The 19,312-nt window shown below is 47.3% G+C and overlaps 2 protein-coding genes across 2 annotated transcripts in view; one reads left to right on the top strand and one right to left on the bottom strand.

Annotated features, from left to right (window-relative positions):
• Positions 1–4,309, top strand: part of LOC147045705 (uncharacterized) — a 31,182-nt gene extending 26,873 nt beyond the window's left edge. Inside the window, exons 36-49 of the mRNA XM_085930061.1 lie at positions 73–136; positions 234–308; positions 592–699; positions 895–1,002; positions 1,155–1,226; positions 1,315–1,443; positions 1,638–1,745; positions 1,815–1,970; positions 2,044–2,151; positions 2,257–2,394; positions 2,469–2,585; positions 2,768–2,956; positions 3,169–3,452; positions 3,569–4,309. Coding sequence (XP_085786187.1) covers positions 73–136; positions 234–308; positions 592–699; positions 895–1,002; positions 1,155–1,226; positions 1,315–1,443; positions 1,638–1,745; positions 1,815–1,970; positions 2,044–2,151; positions 2,257–2,394; positions 2,469–2,585; positions 2,768–2,956; positions 3,169–3,452; positions 3,569–3,826 — 1,914 coding nt within the window. The 3' untranslated portion in view covers positions 3,827–4,309. The remainder of the gene's footprint in view (positions 1–72; positions 137–233; positions 309–591; positions 700–894; positions 1,003–1,154; positions 1,227–1,314; positions 1,444–1,637; positions 1,746–1,814; positions 1,971–2,043; positions 2,152–2,256; positions 2,395–2,468; positions 2,586–2,767; positions 2,957–3,168; positions 3,453–3,568) is intronic.
• Positions 4,310–6,842: 2,533 nt separating this feature from the next.
• On the bottom strand, positions 6,843–19,092 carry nyap2b (neuronal tyrosine-phosphorylated phosphoinositide-3-kinase adaptor 2b). Its single transcript, XM_085930478.1, has 7 exons — positions 18,947–19,092; positions 17,006–17,200; positions 14,099–14,409; positions 10,472–11,542; positions 7,635–8,951; positions 7,337–7,440; positions 6,843–7,133 (listed from the first exon to the last, which is right to left on the bottom strand). Exons 2-7 carry the CDS (start codon positions 17,182–17,184, stop codon positions 6,843–6,845), a joined length of 3,273 nt encoding a protein of 1,090 aa, XP_085786604.1. The 5' UTR covers positions 17,185–17,200; positions 18,947–19,092.
• Between the last annotated feature and the right edge of the window lie 220 nt (positions 19,093–19,312).

Here is a 19,312-nt window from a genome sequence, read left to right as displayed (position 1 = left end):
GACCTGAAGTGATTACCTATGTGTAAAGTAATTCTGTTGTAATGCCATCAGTTATGTTTGTATCTTGTAAAGGGAGAACCAGGATCACAGGGACAACCAGGACTTCCAGGGGCTCCAGGATTTTCAGGTGCCAAAGGTAAATAGAAATCTGTCATCAATGGATTTAACGTTTACCAAATTATCTTTATAAACTGGTTAGCCTTTTTAACTAATTCAAACAAATACTTTTCTAGGTGAACCCGGAGAGTCTTTTGGACATTCCGGAAGGCCCGGACCCAAAGGAGCTAAAGGGGAGAAGGGATTCAGTGGTAAATTTTGAGTAAAGTATTCAACGTAAAAGCTGTTTTCTTACCCCTATCCCTTAAAGTCTTGCACTCACTAACAACCAGAGTCAAAGTAAAAATAAGTAGAGAAAGACACCTTTAGTACAGTAAAACAAAAATGCCAAAGCTGCAAACCTTAGAAGTGAAGACATACCTAAGACTATACCATGCGTCAGCCACCACCCGATCTGAATTGAATGGTGCAAAGAAGCAAGATACAGGGTGTGGGTTCACTAACGTCCCCCCCCCCCCCGTCTCTTTTATTCAGCACCGATTGGAGATCCAGGGGATCCAGGGGATCCAGGTCCAAGGGGATATCCGGGAACGCCTGGACAGCCGGGCGCTCCTGGTGAACCGGGAATACATGGTGGACCAGGTGATTTTTTCGTGGCTGTTTTCTTTGTGAATTACTTTCGAATTGTCATAGTTGATGTTGGAGTCCATTATTGTTCATGATATATATATATATATATATATATATATATATATATATATATATATATATATATATATATATATATATATATATATATATATTATTATTATTATTATTTTTATTTTTTTTTAATAGGTTTTCCTGGGCCTATCGGTCCACCGGGTCATCCGGGTATTCCGGGTGTTCAAGGTGATAGTGGGTATGTGGGGTCTTTGGGTCCACCAGGCCCAACTGGACCTTCAGGTACTTATATTGTCTTTTGAAACATCTGCAAAATACAATGACATGGTTTTCTGTATTTTGTTACGGCTGTGCGCTTTGGTATTTTGGGGTATTGATAATCCTGCCTTTTTTTTTTTTACAATTCTAAATATATGAATAATGACATTTATAAGGACTGCCCGGTCTGCCTGGTCTTTCTGGATTGGATGGCCTAAGGGGACCAAGAGGGATGAAAGGAGCAAGTGGTAAAAAAATCAATAAAACTTTGTTTTCACTATTCTGTTGTTCTTCAATTAAGCAATCTCTTAAAAATAGTTCTTATTATTTTTCAAGGAGTAACTATCCCAGGTCGTCCTGGACCAGATGGATTTCCTGGAGCTAAGGGTTCCAAGGGACTGCCAGGGCCTCCAGGACCCTCTTATCCCGGGCCAAAAGGCCCGAGCGGTCCGCCAGGTGACTCAGGTATGAAATACCAAATGAATCAAGATCAAGACAATGCCATTGCATCAAGAAAACAGATAATCTGAGGGAGATTATGAGATACATGGGTTTACGTTGTAATGGATTTCTGAAATATTCAACTAGAATCATCAGCCTTATATAATTGCTGACACTTTAAGTTGAATAAAAATTCCTATTTCATATTCTTCCAATAGGTCCACACGGTTCTCCGGGTGAACCTGGTTATTCTGGGAGAGAATGTGACAAACCTTGGCCAGGACCTGTCGGAGATCCAGGATCTGAAGGGGCTCCCGGCCCGCAAGGTCTGTTCATGTCTTCTTCATTCTGCATGTTGCGATCATTTTGTTTGATGTTCTGCTTGTTCTACTCAGGGCCTGCTGGACCGAAAGGTGAAGCAGGCAGCTTCTTTTTCCACAAAGGAGATCCGGGGCCACCCGGCCTACCTGGGCTTCCAGGCCAGAAAGGAGACAAGGGCTATCCAGGAAATAAAGGAACTTCATCATATCCAGGGTTTCCAGGACCAAAGGGTAAAACCACCTTCAGGTGTAATTGAAAACAATCCATTACACTTATCTTTGAGCCTTAAATGCACCTTTATAGGCGACAGAGGCCTTCCCGGTTCCAGAGGTTTTGATGGAGCAAAGGGACCGAGAGGTGATCCTGGGCCTTCGGGGAGGAAAGGAGTAACTGGCCCAGCTGGAGATGTTGGTAAGTAGTCCAAAAGCTTTATGAGCTATGCAAAAGGTATCTTTGGGACTCTTTGTAGCGTAGACTATGCTCGATCATATGGTTTAATGACTGTGTCATGTGCAGGTGCTAAGGGTGTCCCTGGTGATTCTTTTTCTGAACCCATACGGAAGGCTCCAGACGGCCCTCCAGGGCCACCTGGTTACCCAGGACCCATTGGGTTGCCAGGCGCTCCGGGTTCACCTGGGCGTAACGGACCAAAAGGCAAGAGACTCATTTATTTAAATGTACCGTATATGTATGTCTGAGAATCATTTTGTTTTTCGCTTGCATTTCAGGACCAAAGGGTCCAACTGGCTCTCAGGGCATCACTGGACCCCCAGGTCCCCCTGGTATTGATGGTCCTATTGGTGATGGAGGAGATTTTGGTGAACCAGGATTTGTTGGGCCTCAAGGTAACTTTGAAATTTCTTTCAATCCATTCAGGTGGTCAGGATTGTAGCTGACATTGAGAATACACCATGAAGCACTGAAATAGATCAATACAAAAAAACCCAGCAGGCCGATTTGTTTGATCATCAGTTGCTCGTGGTATTCTGTCCTTGGATTTTGTACACTCTGCCTATCCCCTCTCCAGGCATCCCAGGTCCACATGGTGACCCAGGCGCACCAGGTTATGCGAGGACATCAAGCTCAGGGTTCCTGTTGGTTCTTCATAGCCAATCAGTACAAGTGCCTCAATGCCCCGATGGCACCAGTCAACTTTGGGTGGGCTACAGTCTGGCCTACTTGGAGGGACAGGAGAAGGCTCACACTCAAGACCTTGGTGGGTAAATGCCGGCAGGATTGACACTTGTCAATCCGTAAGCAGCATTGGCTTTAAATGGCATCAATTTAGAAAGGACCACCTTCTTGGAATTTTGGATGGCTAGCTCTTTTTATAGCATATAAAGTCTAGCTAGCACACTAAGTGTTTTTGCAAAACACGAATCAAATCATCAAATCAACAAATTGCCTTTCCGCCTTGCTCGTCTGTAGGTCAAGCTGGCTCTTGCTTGCCCATCTTTTCCACCATGCCGTTCTCCTACTGCAACAAAGCTGCCTGTCACTACTCGGCTCGGAACGACAAGTCCTACTGGCTCTCCACCACGGCGGCTATACCCATGATGCCGCTCTTTGGCTATGAGATCAGATCCCACATCAGCCGCTGTGTGGTGTGCGAGACACTTTTGCCAGCTGTGGCTTTTCATAGTCAGGATCCATCAATTCCACAATGCCCACCTGGCTGGAGGAGCCTTTGGACGGGCTTCTCCTTCCTCCTTGTATGTATCAAATTTATATCGCGAATTTTTTTTTGGCCTGCCGACTGAAGATGGGATGAGCAAAAGACACACAGATTCGTCTTCACCGCTGCTTTTGTATTTGTGGTTTTCTCCAGGAAACAGGGGCAGGCGACGAGGGCGGCGGTCAGTCCCTGACATCCCCCGGCAGCTGCCTCAAGGACTTCCGAACCCACCCGATCATCGAGTGCCAGGGCGCGCGAGGTTCTTGTCAATACTTTGCCAACCTCTACAGCTTCTGGCTGACCGCCATACGCCACACAGATCAGTTTGTCAAGCCCAAGCCCGGAACCATCAAAGCTGCCGAGGAGCAGCGACGCAAGGCCAGTCAATGTCAAGTCTGCCTCAGACAGTAGAGCAACTTTGACCCAAGGGTGAAGAAGGCTAAGTTTAGTTGGTGTTCCAAAAGTTCAACTTCGAAATAATGAGGTCATAAAGTATAGGGCTGAACTTCGAGACCAGTGATTCCCAATCGTTTTTGAAGTAAGGCACACATTTTACATGAGGAAAATCACCCAAGAAAAGGCACAGTTGGCATAGCCTTAACCGCAAGTCAAATATTAGTTTAACCAAGATAATGACGGCGGAATTTTCCAATTAGTTTGGTTACATGTTCTTTCAAATGATGCTTTTTGTACGTGATTGATTTCACCATCAATGGATGATATATGGCTGATGATTATCTTGACACTGTTTCTCATGTGTTCATAAGTGTTAGTATTTTTTTTCAAGTAAAGACTCCCTTCAGGGTAAATTCTTAGAAATGATTCTTTTTTTTTTTTAGTCATGGAAATTGTGCTCTTCATTGGTTAGAATGACAGAACCTCCAACGAACGAACACTTGCCACTGTTCCTTTGCTATAATGATCTTTTTTTTCCCGTGGTAGGTTTCAAGTTCATATTTCTTTCTTTCTTTCGTTGAACAAACCCAAGTGACAATCAGAATACAATGCTTCTTTTTCCTCAAACAAGTTTTTTTTCCTTTATTTTTTGAAATACGCAAAACAAGAGAACACTCAATAAGTGCAATAAGACAGAGGACTCTGACAGTGCGGTGCTCTCTCTACCTTTTCACAGTGCACGTTTATACTCACAAAAAGATTGTACATCATCATTATTACATTTCCAAAACCCTACCCCGCCCGCCTTCCCGAATATTATGGGTGCGGGGCAAAGTTAACATTTGAAAACAATCATATATTTTTTTTTTTTCTTCTTTCGATTCAGCTTGCATACAGTGTAGCTAGGCACACACAAACACAGAGGTCACTCCCTCGGACGCGCTCTCTCTCTCTCTCTCTCTCTCTCTCTCTCTCTCTCTCTCACTCACTCTCTCACACGCTCACACGTACCGGTACAACACAGAGGCGCTGACTGGCACCACGAGAGGGGGTTACTGCACTTGCACTCTGAGTCCTGTAGCTCATCCGTCCAAGCCATGAGGACATTGCATTTGAATGTGCAAAAGGGGACCAATTGAGATGATGAAAACAGGAGGTTGAGGTAGAGGGAGAGAGCTGAGGGAGAAGGAACATTGTTACCAGCCTGATTGGATGTGATGGAACGGTGATGGGCAGTGCAGTTTTCTTGGCAACCCCCCCCCGAGATTTGGAGGCCTTTGTGCAACCCCTTGTCCTTAGATTCATTTCTTGAGCTGTTGGCCACGACATAGGTCCTCGATGATCTCCGTAAATGTTTCCAGCCAATGGCAATCTATCCGGGGACAACCAATCAGTCAATGACTGCATGTCAAACACACACAGACAGACACACACACACACACACCCACACACACACACACACAGACACACACACACACACACACACACACACACACACACACACACACACACACACACACACACACACACACACACACACACACACACACACAGCCAATCCCAAATGGAGCTTTGACTTCCCTGGCAAAATAAAACGCGGCACATGGCACAGCTCGCTACTTGTCACGTTTTAAAAATATATACTGTATATAAGCATCATCTTGAAAGGTATTTCTTAAGCAAGTGCATATGGCTATTATCATCTGCAGTAAAATCAAGACATGTTCTAAAAGCTCAGGTGTTGATTGTACAGGCTGGTTATTGGCATCAAGTATTTACACTGTGTACTGGTACTTGCAGTGTGCATGGCAAAGTAAAGGCGCCGGCGTTGAGTGGATTGCCACCAAGCCCATTTTGAATAACCAACCCATCCCAAGTGCGACCGCACGGTTTCTCGCTTAAAACAGGCTTTGGCTGGTTTTCGAAATCATACTGTTAATAATGTCTTTTCTAATTTGCTACGTCACGCACCCACCCATATTGGTGTGGTTAAATACTACCGGTATCATCACATTTCATCCTACCACGCTCTGACAAAGGTTTTTCCCCCTCTTTCCATGATACGCCATTTGAAGCGCACTGAGAATTCTGCTTCTCCCCCAAAGTGGGACTGTTGTACATTTGAAATGAGCGAAAGTGGGCGTGGATAGCAATCTACGGCATGTCCATTAGGGATGGGCATTTGACTCCATTTCCTTGACGACTATGGAAAGAGTTTTTTTCCTTCAATGGGAATGGACAATCCTTTTCTGATTGTTCTGAAGTTGATTTGATGACAGTGTTGTATTACTACAGTGAAAAATGATGCCGCCAGTGCTCAACTTCATATAGCTGCCATGTTGCGTTTTTTCCGATGAGAACTTAACCGACTGAATCGGCAGCGCCGAGCGCACTCCATTTTGTCTTAAGTGCTTCAAAACACGACGAATCGACAATTCTCTCCTCACTTAATCGATGAAACCCATCCCTAATGTCGACGCAACTCCTCGACTGACAATACAAGAGTGAACATTTCAAATAGTTGAAGACAAAACTGAATACATCATTCATCTTAAGTAGTGCTTTTAAGCCCCACAAGTTATTGGGTCGAAAGAAAAACGTTATGCTACCGCAGGACAACTTATTCATAGAGTATTTAAGGTCAAAGTCATCGGTAAAACGTAAAAAAAAAAAAATCCTGAAATAAGACAACGTTAGATGGCATCTACATCTGCTATACATAATTTAGGATGCTCTTCAATCCCCATCTGATTTAGAAAATATCTATTCATCAAATCTCTACTCTACTCGTTATATTACAAGAATCCAGCCACATGAAATAGAAAAATATCAAATATCACCCACCAGCGATGTTAAGAAAACATGACAACCTGAACAAGCGGAAATATTGCTACGGTAACACCATTGTCCTTTGACATCAGAGAGCATCATCCTTCTGGTGCTCTAGTTGCTTGTCTGGATGATCCCTGGAGGGGAGAGGAAGGGGCTCATTCTGGGTTAGGTGGCAGATGGGAGGTGTGTTTGGATCGAGTCAGATGGCAGTGTCCCAGAATACAGTTGTCTGTGTTGGGTAAGGAGGAGGACGGATCTTTTTGGCCCCGCCGCTCTTCCCGCAAGCCGGGAGGACCGGGGCACTCTCTTGCTTGCACTGACTTCGCTCGTGGTGGTGCCGATCCTCACTCCTGTCGGAAGGAGGCCTCTCCAGATACCGCTGCAGTTGAGGATGTTGCCTGGACCGGATTTCTTTGCAGAGCGTTCGCTTCCTCTCAATCTGCTCCAGCATGGTGGTGTCGCCGCAGATCCACGGCATCTGGGGCATCTGCTGAGCAGTGGCAGCGTATCAACATGAGGCATCTTTAAATATGGACACTGCCACTAAGTATGAAAGCACCAGCTTGGTAAGCTAGCAGGTCAAGTCAACTGAAAATCTTGTGTTTTCTTGTCGAACGTACCTCACACAGTTGAACAAATTGCTTGGATTTATGTTAGGATGAACAACTAATTCTACATTTGAAATCTGCTTACCTGGCTGTGATGAGCCTCTGCCGCTCTCCTTTGTGGCGTCCCGATTGGGGAGGGGTTAGCGGACATGGAAGGCGAGCGGGCATATTTAGGCGCTGCTTTCATATCTACAAAGACGGGGAGAAATATTAGAAAGATTTACCAGGAATGATTTCAAGGCATACCCAGATAATGGTATATCGTTTGGATTAGACCACGATTGTACTGCCGTTGACTTTTCTCCCCGCTCCATCCTCGATGAAAGCTTTTCGAGCCCACCGGTCGGCACCCCATCAATAGCATAGCCTCAACGGACCCTCACCATTTGCGCTGCCCACGGTCATCGGAGGGCTCCCCGTTGTTCTGCTGTGGTGGGTAGGCGTGGTGGTGGAGGAATGCTGGCCCGACACTGTGCTCCCGCTCCTCTCTTGTGCTTTGGACGGGTCCGTACTCTGATTTGCTCTGTTTTCTCGTCGTGGCGTTCCGTCAGATCTGTGTCCCCTTTCTTTGCTGTCGCACCTGTACTCCATCGCGGTAGGGCTCTTTGTGAGTTTACCATCATACTGGAACTGATCCGAGCCATTGGGACTTCTGTCCTTGCTGTCTGGTCTTACTTCCAGGCCAGTCCGGCTCACATCTTTACTGTCCTGCCTTGGTAGAAAAGGTGGTGGAAGGTCTCCGTTGTGGACGTTTCTCTCTCTTCCCTCATGCTTTGATTCGGAGACAAATCCTGACCTTTCTTTGCTGCTGCTGCTGCTGCTGCTGCTGGTCCTCCTGGGTGCCTCTTGTCTGGGAAGGATCTCAGGCGGCTGGTCTATTCTGCCCTCGTGTCTGTGCTCCATGTCGTTCCTCGCCCTCTCTTTGCTGTCTTGTCGGGCTAATAAATCAGGACGATAGTCTTTGCTATCATGCCTGTATTCGGAAGCAGGTCTAAATCTGTCTTTGCTCTCCTGTCGGGGCAGAAGCTCGGGTGGCTTGTCTCTGCTATCGTGCTTTGAGTCCAGCCCGTTTCTCACACGCTCTCTGCTATCCTGTCGGGGTACGAGCTCCGGTGGCTGATCCAGCGGTCGCTCTCTGCCGTCGTGTCTGCAGTCTCCACCGTTTCGAGCACCCTCTTTGCTGTCTTGTCTGGGTAGCAACTCTGGCGCCTGATCGAGGAGTCTCTCTCTGTCTTTGTTTTCCTGTTTGACCAAAGACTCCGTTCCGTGTCCCGGAGCCCTGTCCTTACTGTCTCGGCTCGGCATCAGGTCTCCATTGTTAATCCCTCTATCTTTGGAGTCTCTTCTTATCAACGGAATGGGTTCCACGGAGCTGCAGCTCCTTTCTTTAGAATCCCACCTGACTGGAATGGGCTCCACACTGCTGTAGCTTTGGTCTCTGCCTTCCCGACTGTCCCTGCGGACAAGTGCTGCATCCGCGTTGCTTCGGTCTTTGCTGTTGCGCCTGTGGGACAGTGACTCTAAGTTGTTGGATCTATCCCTGTCTTTGTCTCTGTCTTTGTCTCTGTCTTTGTCTCTGCGATGAGAGGACTCTTTGCCGTGGCGCTCCTTCGAGTCTCGCTTGGATTCCTTGCTGTGACCGTGCCGCTCCTTGCCTTCACGTTTGGACTCACCGTGGTGGGACTTACTTTTGGACTCAGCTGTAAACAGAAGGTATTCATGATTGATTGATTGAATTGATTGGATTGTTTTTTGAGACGCTAATCATTGAATAACACACTGACTGGTTCACTTCTCAATTAATACATAAAGTTGGATAATCTGGATCATATCGCTGCATTATAATAAATGTGCACTAACTGCATACAAAGTTTCAAAGCAAGTTCCCAAATAACTATGTTCATAAAATTTGCCAGGATTGGGACTGTATCTTTTCAATAATGCTGCATTCGCCGGTAGAATATCAATACAATAGGCTGGTTCACATTTCTGCATTCCATAAATTGTCCTCAAGGTGGCACTAACTACATACAGTACAAAGAAAAAAGTCAGTTCCTGAATAATTATAATAAAATAGGACGATCGTAGTCGGCTTTATGTTGGTAATGATAGTAGTGGCACATTTGCAATACATGCGTGGCCTTATTTGACCTTTGATCTTTCAACACTAAACTATGAAACCCCCTTTTTATGTCTTCTTGATGGACTCGGATCCTTTCTGAACACTACCCTAGTTCCACACCTTGTGTGTACAAGTGTGGAAACACAAAGGCTCACAAATGCACATTGCAAGGGAGTACGCTGCTTCCTATATAGGCTCTTGCGTAATAGGCATGTGTCATATATACAATCTATATCTTATGTGTGCATTGGGATCGATGCCAACAGCTCCCACACATGCGTGTTGTGCGGCTAATCGAAATACGTTTAAAATGCCTCTTATGCTCAATGAGCATATGGGGTTCGAAAACAGCAGCAGAGCTCAACGGCAATTCATTCTTGCAAATGCAATGTTTTCCATCATCTAGTATTTAGAAATGACCACATATTGTCAGAAGAAGAAAATGCGCGTGACAGAAATATGGTGAATTCTAGTTCTTTTCATGTCAACGTCGAACGAGACACCATAAAGTGCAGAATGTCTGCCGAGTGTAAAAGCTGCTGCTGCAGCATTCTGATTGGCTGGAACTCAAAGTAGACCATCCGGTGATTGGAGAGACAAGAGCATCTGTAATGCTCTGATGAGGTGTTAGATTGGAGTTGAGTGCTCTCGCTCTACGCACATCAGGAGCGTGTTGCTCGGTCGCGCAACGACACGTCCTGAACTGCGATTGGCTGCTCTACACGGAGGGAGAGAAGCTGCAAAGAAGAAATGCAATTCTCCTCCTCCCTCTGTTGCTATGTTGTAGTTGCTAAGAGTCGAGTAGAGGTGCAGATATTTGGGCTCTTTTGGTCAATCAAAACAATCACACAAGAAACCTCCAGTTAATTTCATATCTATCGATTTCTTTTGGCCGGTGACTCCCGTGACGATAAGCGGTTCAGATAATGGATGGACGGATGGAGGAATGAAGTCTTTTGTACTCCAATTGTGGTTAGAAAAAGAAAAGAACATAGAAATGTTGTCTGACAGCGTAAAGTCATGGGGCAGTTGCAGGGACCTGCTGCCCATTTTCCACGATCGTTGCCCATCAGGGAAATGTGTGAAAGAACTTACTACTTTCTCCGGGCTCTTTGGATTTCCTCCCACTGGCGTTTTTCTTCAGCATGTTCCTGCCAGTGGTAAACAGGTTGGTCAGTTCATCCAGCGGGCTGGTGGGCGTCCGCGAACGCCCCGTCGACACATTCTGCATGGAGCCATGGAGTCGTGCCACACCATCTTGGGGCGGTGACCCTTTGCCGTGAGGGGTGGCCGAGGCGCTTCTCGGCAGACCCCCCGGAAACGGCACCGGAGCGTCGAACGGCGGCGTTCGCATGAGGCTCAACGGGGTGAGGCAGCGCCCCATGCTGACCGGGGACGGGCACGCCGAGTGGCTGCGTTGGTAGGACGATGAGGTGGATGATTTGTAGAGCGTACAAGGCAGGGGAGGTGCGGAGGAGCGGCCAGAAACGGTGAGGGTCGGGGTGGCCGTCAGCTCTCGACGGATGTGTGCCGAAGAGGGTGGCTCGGCAGAAGAGGTCGGCGATTTGCTATAAGGTTGGTTCTCCATCATTGGCAATTTGGTAACGTCAAGCGGGGTGAGGGGGGACTCGTCGGAATTGGGCGAGCATTGGGCCGGGGCTGGAGGGAACACCAGCAGTGGAGGCCTGTGAGTAAGTAAGTTGGGAAACGGAGCAGGAATGTCACAGAAAGGAATGTTTCTCGGAGTGGAGCATCGACTGAGAGGTTCGGGGTCATACGGTGCAGGGGTGGGACATGCGGAGCGACACCCCACCGGGTCAGTACGGTACTCCATATCATCCAGCATGGGGTACTTCATCTCCTCGTACACCGACTCCCCAGGCTCCTCGTCCTCGCTTTTCAAGAGTTCTCGCGCCCCGACGTCGATCCCGCCCATTTCGATGTAGACGGGCTCGTCCTCGCAGTCGTCGGCGGGGCTGTCGTCGCTCTGCGGCGGCGAGGCGTTGCGCTCGCACGGGGAGCAGGTGCGGTGGAGCGCTTTGGCCGGGCACACTCCACCGCTGTGAGTTTTGATGTAAGACTCGTCGAAGGAAACGCTCAGTTGTGTGTTTGGGTTCCTCTTGGGTTTGGGCGGTGGCACCCGCCGGCAGTCCTCACTGCATCCTTGAACTGTGAGAGACCAAGAGAGAGACGCTCAGTCATGCCGTGACAATTCCGAACAGGCTACCTTGGTTACTCGACTGATCCTTTGATTTGAAAAGTTAGCTCACAAGTTACATTCAACAGTTAGTATTGTTAGTTATTGTGTTTGTTTTCATTTTCCGTCCGATTTTTCGAATGATGCGCCGCAACACGTGGTGCGGTTCAGTGGGTCAGATGTAGGTCAATGTGTCAATGTGCAAGGCTAAGAGCAGTATCTTGAGTCAGATACGTGGCAATGGTTGAGGCATATGCGTGTTTCTAGGTCACATATACAGCAGTGGATGCGGTACGCCAGTGCAGTATCTGGGTCACGCACGACCACGCCGTGGAGCTTCTTTTTGAATGCGGTGACGTGGCATTGCATTGCAGTGGGAATCTCTTTTCATGTGCTGCGGTGCGCTTAGATGTCGTTAGCGCAGTAGACCGCGTCATCCCCTCAGAGTGTTGCACGTTACTCCATCCACCGAACCGTCGTCGGTCGTGGCTTTGGAGGTCACGTACTGATTTGTTTTTGATCAAATGCGCCCCCTTCCGCTGACAGACCCAGATCATGGCTGAAATGTTTCAAGCTGCAAATTTTGTGCCTTTAATAATTCAGACAGCAGATGGCCCAGACACACGCATACACTACACTTCCCATAACTGTATGACTCACCAGCATACTGACACACGCGCTGCGTGCAGGACTGACACATGCGCAAACATTGTCGGATGGAAATTAGGGCAGCGGGTATTGCGTGTTGCCCGTTTCAACTAAGATAGACTCCAGCTCATCTGCGACCCATTTGAGAACAAGGGCTGGAGAAAATGGATGTGTGGATGTACAGTACTCTTTTGGTTTTGGGGATGGACTCCAAATGTAGTCCCTTTGGAAACGAAGAAATAAAGCGACATTGGCAAAGGTCGCTGTTATTACGAAGGCAACGTTGATTGTAACGAAAAGATACAAAAAAAACAACAATTCCCGTGTGGTAATGATGAAATTCCTCTAAGACTGTTGTTTCCTGATTGCCTCATCCTAAGAGTTGGCCTAAGAGCACGTCCTTTCCGGTAGCAAAATCCCACTGGACAAAAATGTTGACTGAGAAATTGACTCGGAATCTACTGGAAGAGGACGTCTTTTTTTCTGTACGTTGCTGGCATAGATAGAGGAACAACATTAGGAGTTGTCCATAAAGGCACATTTTTGCGCCACTTAAGTGTCTTACGGCATCACTATTTTCCAGAATTGCAGTGGATGATGGATGCCTTTCGATGTGGGATGAGGTTGTTGCATGTGCGTGCGTGCGTGCATTCTCCTCCATCAGCAGCTGCAATTTTGCACGAGCAGCTTTGCCCGGTGGATCATTTTCAGTAGCTAGCGCTCGTGACAGATCCCCCTTCCTGTCCCTTCTCCTCTCCCTCCATTGCTCTTTTTCCTTACCGCCCTCCCCCTGTGGTAACCCCGTACCCCCATCCTAGGGGGAAACCAAATCTAGGTCATTCGCTCCTCCTGAATGAATTCTACTCTCCCGAGCTCCTCCCCTTCCTGCTACAGTGCACGCTTAGCTGGGAACACCCCCACAGCTACGCCGTCATTGGCTGCACTGCCTCAGACTTCTGCATCTCTGCAGAGCCATTGGTCTGCGCTGAGCAGGGATGATGTGATTGGCCGGGCGAGGGAGGGGTCTTCTTTCTGTAGGATGGTTGCCGTGGTGCCCAGGAAGATCTGTGCGCACACGCGGACATCCCCACCAATCTCAGCCAAGCTGGGCGAGACCCTTCACATCACATTGGCAGTCATGCATCTCAACTGAAATGGACCTCAGCAACCTGTTTGAGTTTGCTCTCGCAGTCTGAACAATCGAATAAAGGATTGCTCTCTGCAAAAGGCTGTTTGGGGAAAACATTTCTGAAGATGAATGATTACTTCTCGTCTCCACGAGAGCTTCCAGGATGCTGAGCCTCCTATAATGACGGCCTTGTTTTGATCCATGGCCAAATGAGCATGCTATGTTTATTCTGCCCAAACAGACTGACTGATTGCTGCAGGCAAGATCTCAATGATGCCATCGCTACATTTCAACTTGCCAGTTTGGAACCGGAAAAGAAATGTTTTGGCCTTAATTGGCCATTTGCCTGAAGCTATGTAACAGTTTTTAAACAAGGTCACGGAAATGTCAAGATCCTTTTGCCCATTTGACAGATGAGCGTGCAGCTAAGAAAAGCATGAGCCGGACGAGTGCACACATCCATCTGCTGGGCTAAAACCATGATCGTTCTTAACTTAACTTAAAGAACAGTTTTTGGTGTTGCCTTCCAGTTCTGGACTTTTGTCCATAGAATCTTGACTTGGGCCTTTTATTGAATGGCACTTGGTGTAGAAGAGCTACTTCTTTACATGAGGCATCTGGATGCAATGGTTAAATCTGATCGACTGGCGGCACCTCACGTCATTGTCGGAGAAGCAGGGTTGAGGAGGGCACCTCGGAGAGGTGCTAAATATAGCACGGCGCTTTGGTGTGAAGTGCCACCGTCACTCACCATCACATCTGTCTCCACGGCAGGCGGACGCGGGGCTGTGGTCCACCGCTTCGGACGACATGCTCAGTTTGGTGGCCGGGTCCCTCCTGGGCTTGGGCGGGGGCTGCTTCCTGGAGGTCGGGCTCCCCGCCTCTTCGTCTCCGCCCCCACTGCTGCCGCCCACGGAGTGGAGGGACTGGGAGCGCACGGAGAAGCCCTGCCCGCAGGCCAGAGCGTGCGGATGGGGCATGGGCAAGCGTTCCTGCGGCTCTGGCATGGTGATGGAGCCCATACGTAAGTGCTTGCCTTCTGTTGCTATGTCCTCCCCGGTCCTACACAAAGGTGACAAGGAGATGCTGTTTCAATGACCTACAGTACGTGCAAAAGCCATGGCATTATGAATGTATTCTGTGATCACGCTCGAAACTCAAGCAATCATCATTCCTCATTGAAATCTTGGTCATGCTATCCGTTCGTTCCAGCCTCCCCAAAATACAGAGAAAAAATTTATTTTGTATTTTGAAGGAGAGAAATGCCACTCCATAATTTGTATTGTTTTCATCAAATAGCCAAGGATAGGTTTCACAGGAAAAACATTTGGATACGTGTGAATTTGTCAATAGCAAAACCACAAACAAGCACTTCACTGTACTGTATGACATGACATGACATTACATCACACGACATCCAGTTCAAATCCTCGCGTCCGTGTTCGCGCTCCCGGCTTTTCCTGTTGGTGGACAGCAATAATAGAACAGTCCTAACAACAGTGCATAATCATCATGGCATATTTCTCGCTCTCTCCCTCTCTTGCTCCCTCCCTCTCACCATTGCATTTCTGCACACGTCACAGAAGTGTTACATCAATGTTAACAGCTGTCCTATTGCCCCCTCGAAAAGTGCTTATCTGTCAGGGCAAGCCGTTGATTCGATTTTCAATTCCGGATAGGACCGGTGCCGCTCACACTGAGAACGACGCCGTGGCAGTGAGCGACCCATCGCCACACTCCCAATCAACCCTTATAAATGGCCTAAAAGGAGCGTTCTGAGTGGCGTATGCAAATGAGCTTCACAAGAAGATCGGGGAGTTTGTATTTCCTCTAAAAATAAATGGGGCCGTTCAAATGATATGAATTGACATTTGCATGTTTTCATGTGTTTAGTGAAACCCCTGGGTGTGTGATTTGCTTATTAGCGCCCCCCTCTTCTTCCCTGCCCTGCCCTGCCCTGCCCTGCCCTGCCACGCCACCAGCTGCTGCACAGAAGGTCCACATGCAGCGAGGTCTGGTCCCAGCTCTAATCTGCCTAGCAACGCCGTACCCATAGAAACAAGATACAGAAGTAAGCGATAATAATAAAGCACACGTGCACCCGTCTGGCATATGCGCAGATTGACGAGGTGGATCGATTTGAAAAGTTGATCTTGTTTTAACGAATTGCAGTGTGTTCATTATTTGGGAAATTCTCTCACATATGCCAGCTCTGCATGACTGAATTGTAAAAAAACAAATCAAAGCAATTTATGCTTGTCTGTGTCTGCTAAGATATTTATTTATACCAATCAGTGTTTGTAGAGCTTTTTTTTTTTTTTTTTATACTCAAGATCATAGTTATAACTTTTGATTACTGGTCCAGCCCTTAAAAAACTAATACCTACATCAAGAAAATGGACTATAGTTCGCAGCAGTTTTTCTTTTCCTTTAGGTTTGTCATATTTACTTGATTTACAAACACAAAAATATTTCTTTTACTGGCCAATATTTTTTGGAAATGAAGTCACGTGTTCCTCATTTCATGACTTTTTTTTTCCCCAGACCAAATAGCAGTTACTCATATTTATTTTTGAAGGGTGCACCCAAATAGAGAAACTATGTATATTTAAAAATATCCGTTTTAGTTTCTTCGCATGACTGTGATAATAAAAGAGAATATATTAAAGCCATATAGAATGGCGAAGGCAGGAAGGCCGGCCTAACTCAACGCTAACGTGTTGATCTGATTGGCCGTCGGCTGTTCCAGCTGTCACCAGGCAGAAACACATCTCCTGCAATGGTGCTCACATTTAATCACTCCATTTTTCTCTCTCTTCACCCCGCTCACTTGCCTCCTCCTCCTTACTCTTGAAAGTTTTTTTTTTTTTTTTTTTTCCTCCCACACGCTTCCTATCTTTTCTCTCACGCTGATAATGTCTCTGTTTTGCTCACGCTCGTGCACACAGATGCAGTCATATTTGCACGCGAGGGGCGAGCTTGCTCACGAGACTTCGGTCTCTCATTCGGAGGATGGAGACATTGTGGTCATTTAATGGACCTACGTATATGGCTCATTAAAAAAAATCCAAATTTTAAACTCTTGTCCTCTAGAGTCTTGTGGTGTTTTGGGCATTTAAAGAGCGGCCAACGATTGTCCATGTGCTCTCCTCGTAGCTGGGATGATTTCAAAACGATAATACAGTGTCTGATCTGTCATCCTCAATGACTGTGTGTTCCCTATCCTGCCCCACAAGATGAGTTTTTTGGGTTAGTGTGCACATATACACGAAAGAGGTTGCAAAGTAAAATAAACCCTCTCGTCCCAATTCGGTTTGCCCTCAGGACGACAAGTCTCAACTGACGGCATCCTAAAAACTTCATGTGATGGCCCACCCTTCCTTTCTTAATACTAAAAGCATGGAGCAGTGATGACCTCAATCCAAGTCCTAAATAAATCTAAAAGTGAAAAACTAATTATCCTCCATAGACGATGGGTGCCACCGGTGGGCATAGTCTGTACTCGCAATGGTCCAAATGTGGCAAAGTGCCTGCGCCACAGGGACCCTGCGTCCGGCTGGCCACTTGGCCCACTTCTTCCAACTTCTTCCCAGCGAACCCAAGACCGTTTGACCTCTTCAGAAGTAATACGATGACTTTATTCCAATCATCTTCCTACCTCCTTATGGCTTCCTCCTGCTTTCTCTTCTTGTCGTTTTTCTCCTGCAGGTACAGCCTATTCTTCTCATTCCTGGCGTGGTCCAGGTTCTGAGCCAGCAGGCCGTTGTAAGCTTTCAGTCCATTCTCCTCGACATACTGGAAGAAGCGGATAGTTTCCCCTTCCTTGGAGCTCATCATTCTTCAAATGATCCCACTGGAAACAGAAAACAAGGAAGCGATTAGTGGTGATTTCAATATTCGTTTTTCAAGGTCATCGTAAGATGAGCTATTTATAGACTTGCTTGTTGTTAAGATTTCTCACGCTTGCCGAAGAAGGTTCGTGCTACTAATGAGCTTTGCATCATGTCCGTTCCCCATCCTTCAAGATCATGTGACATGTACGTACATCCATGCGGTAGACACAGTAAACTGCCGAACCAAGTCTCCCATTTGGCTTGTTGCTTTTCCAAGTGGGCTGAAATTGACCACGCCGTCGTTACAACAAAAAAAAAAAAAAAAGAGCTTTCATTTGTAAAAATAAATAAATAAATAAATAACGTGTGGTGGGCTCCGATGAGAAAACGTAATACTCCTGGGAGCAGCCGCACGGATTCATTTTTACTGGACTGCAGTGGCGTGGTTTTGCATGCTCGCGCAATCGTCTTGCGTTTGATGTCTAAAAATAGTCTGCACCCGAGTTGTTTCTTGCTATAAAAGACCATTACTGACAGCAGCAGTGATGTGCATTGCGACATAGTGTGGAAAAAAAACTCCCAAATCTCTGCCTCTCATTTTTCTCACTTGTTTGCAGCCATTTGGCATCCGAGACGAAGCGGGCAGGGGCTAACGAGGACGTTGACAGTTCGCAGTATGAACCCGAGTGTGTGAATTCGGAGAGGTCGGCGGGGAAGAAGACAGCTCATGCATGCTTTTATTATGTAGGTCAGTATTTTCAGATGAGCCTAAGACTCATGCTTGTTTACGTGTGAGAGAACCACTGAATGTGCATGGGGAGGGGTCAGTGTGTGTGTGTGTGTGTGTGTGTGTGTGTGGGTATGCTGCTTGGAGGGCAGCCAGATGGAGATTGCAAAGCCAATTGGGAGGCCGAGCATTGTCTGGCCAACTTCATCATCCGTCTACCTATGAATGAATCCAGCGTGGCCACGAGGTCATTGGCTTTACCTGATTGCTGCGACACGTTTACACTTTTTGGCACAGCGGTCGGCATCTCAGGGTGCAAACCAGGTCACCAAAGCAAGCCCTAAATCTGCTGAGATGTTTTCCACCCTTTTCCTTGTCTTATCGCTGACGAGCAGGATTTCAAAGGAGAAAAGTGCACGGGTTCAATGTGTGAAGGATGCAGCGCTAGGTAAGGCACAGTTGCTGGAGCTGAATTAAGCCTGTCTGCTTAATCCCCGTAAGCCTGCAGCAGCAGCAGCGGCAGCAGCACTCTGCGCCCAACTGGGCTTGTTTATCACACTGTTTTTCATCAGCCCAGCCTTTCCCATTGGATTGCCCTCCCATAACTCATCAATGTAAAATGCTATTCTTATTTGCTCATCTCCATAAAACCTGTCAATTGGACAACCCATTTACCTCAGTGCAACCCCCGCCCCTGCCCGCTCTGCTCTGTCTCTTTCACTTGATGCATGCTCTCTCTCTCTCTCTCTCTCTCTCTCTCTCTCTCTTTCCTATACTGGTGGTTGTGCCTGCCCATCACTGTGCCCCAGTTGACAGTGACTGCAACAGTTGGAACACAGATGTGCACTTTGTAACTCAAAGTGGCACACGCTTTGTGTTACCAGGCAACCGCGTGACAGGACAAGACCAGCGTGGATATTTTGCAGACACAAGGTCAAAAAGATTGCCAGACATTGTGGATGCGCTCGCACCGCTCAACTAGCGGCGCCCCGATGTGTGCTATTTTGCATTTATTCAAAAGAGTTGCGGGAATACTTACAGTAGTCTTGCGTCCCTGCTGGTTTGTTCACCAGTAAATCTTCTGTCTTCACCAGGCACATCCAGTACGCACTCTGACCTTTGCTGCAGCACCAGTGCACTATTCCCCTTAAATCCACAGAGAAATCCATCCATCGTACGGTCCAAAGGCTCGGCTTGCTAAGTGGAGTCCCGGTGACCCGGGATGAAGCTGTTGATCAAGAGGAACTGGGCCATTGAGTGCAAGACCCCACGCTCCAGCCTCCCCGGGAACAGGCGGGAAAAGGGGAGATCCGATGGTGCCAAGCTCCTTGCCAGGTGCCGGCTTTACCGCTCCGCACATCAGCACATGCTAGAGAAGGACGCAGTGGAGCTGCAGACCGCCGCC

This window comes from Syngnathus leptorhynchus, chromosome 14, assembly GCF_054491065.1.
Source record: "Syngnathus leptorhynchus isolate UIUO chromosome 14, UIUO_Slep, whole genome shotgun sequence".
Lineage (NCBI taxonomy): Eukaryota > Metazoa > Chordata > Actinopteri > Syngnathiformes > Syngnathidae > Syngnathus > Syngnathus leptorhynchus.
This window is presented reverse-complemented; position numbering and strand designations above follow the sequence as displayed.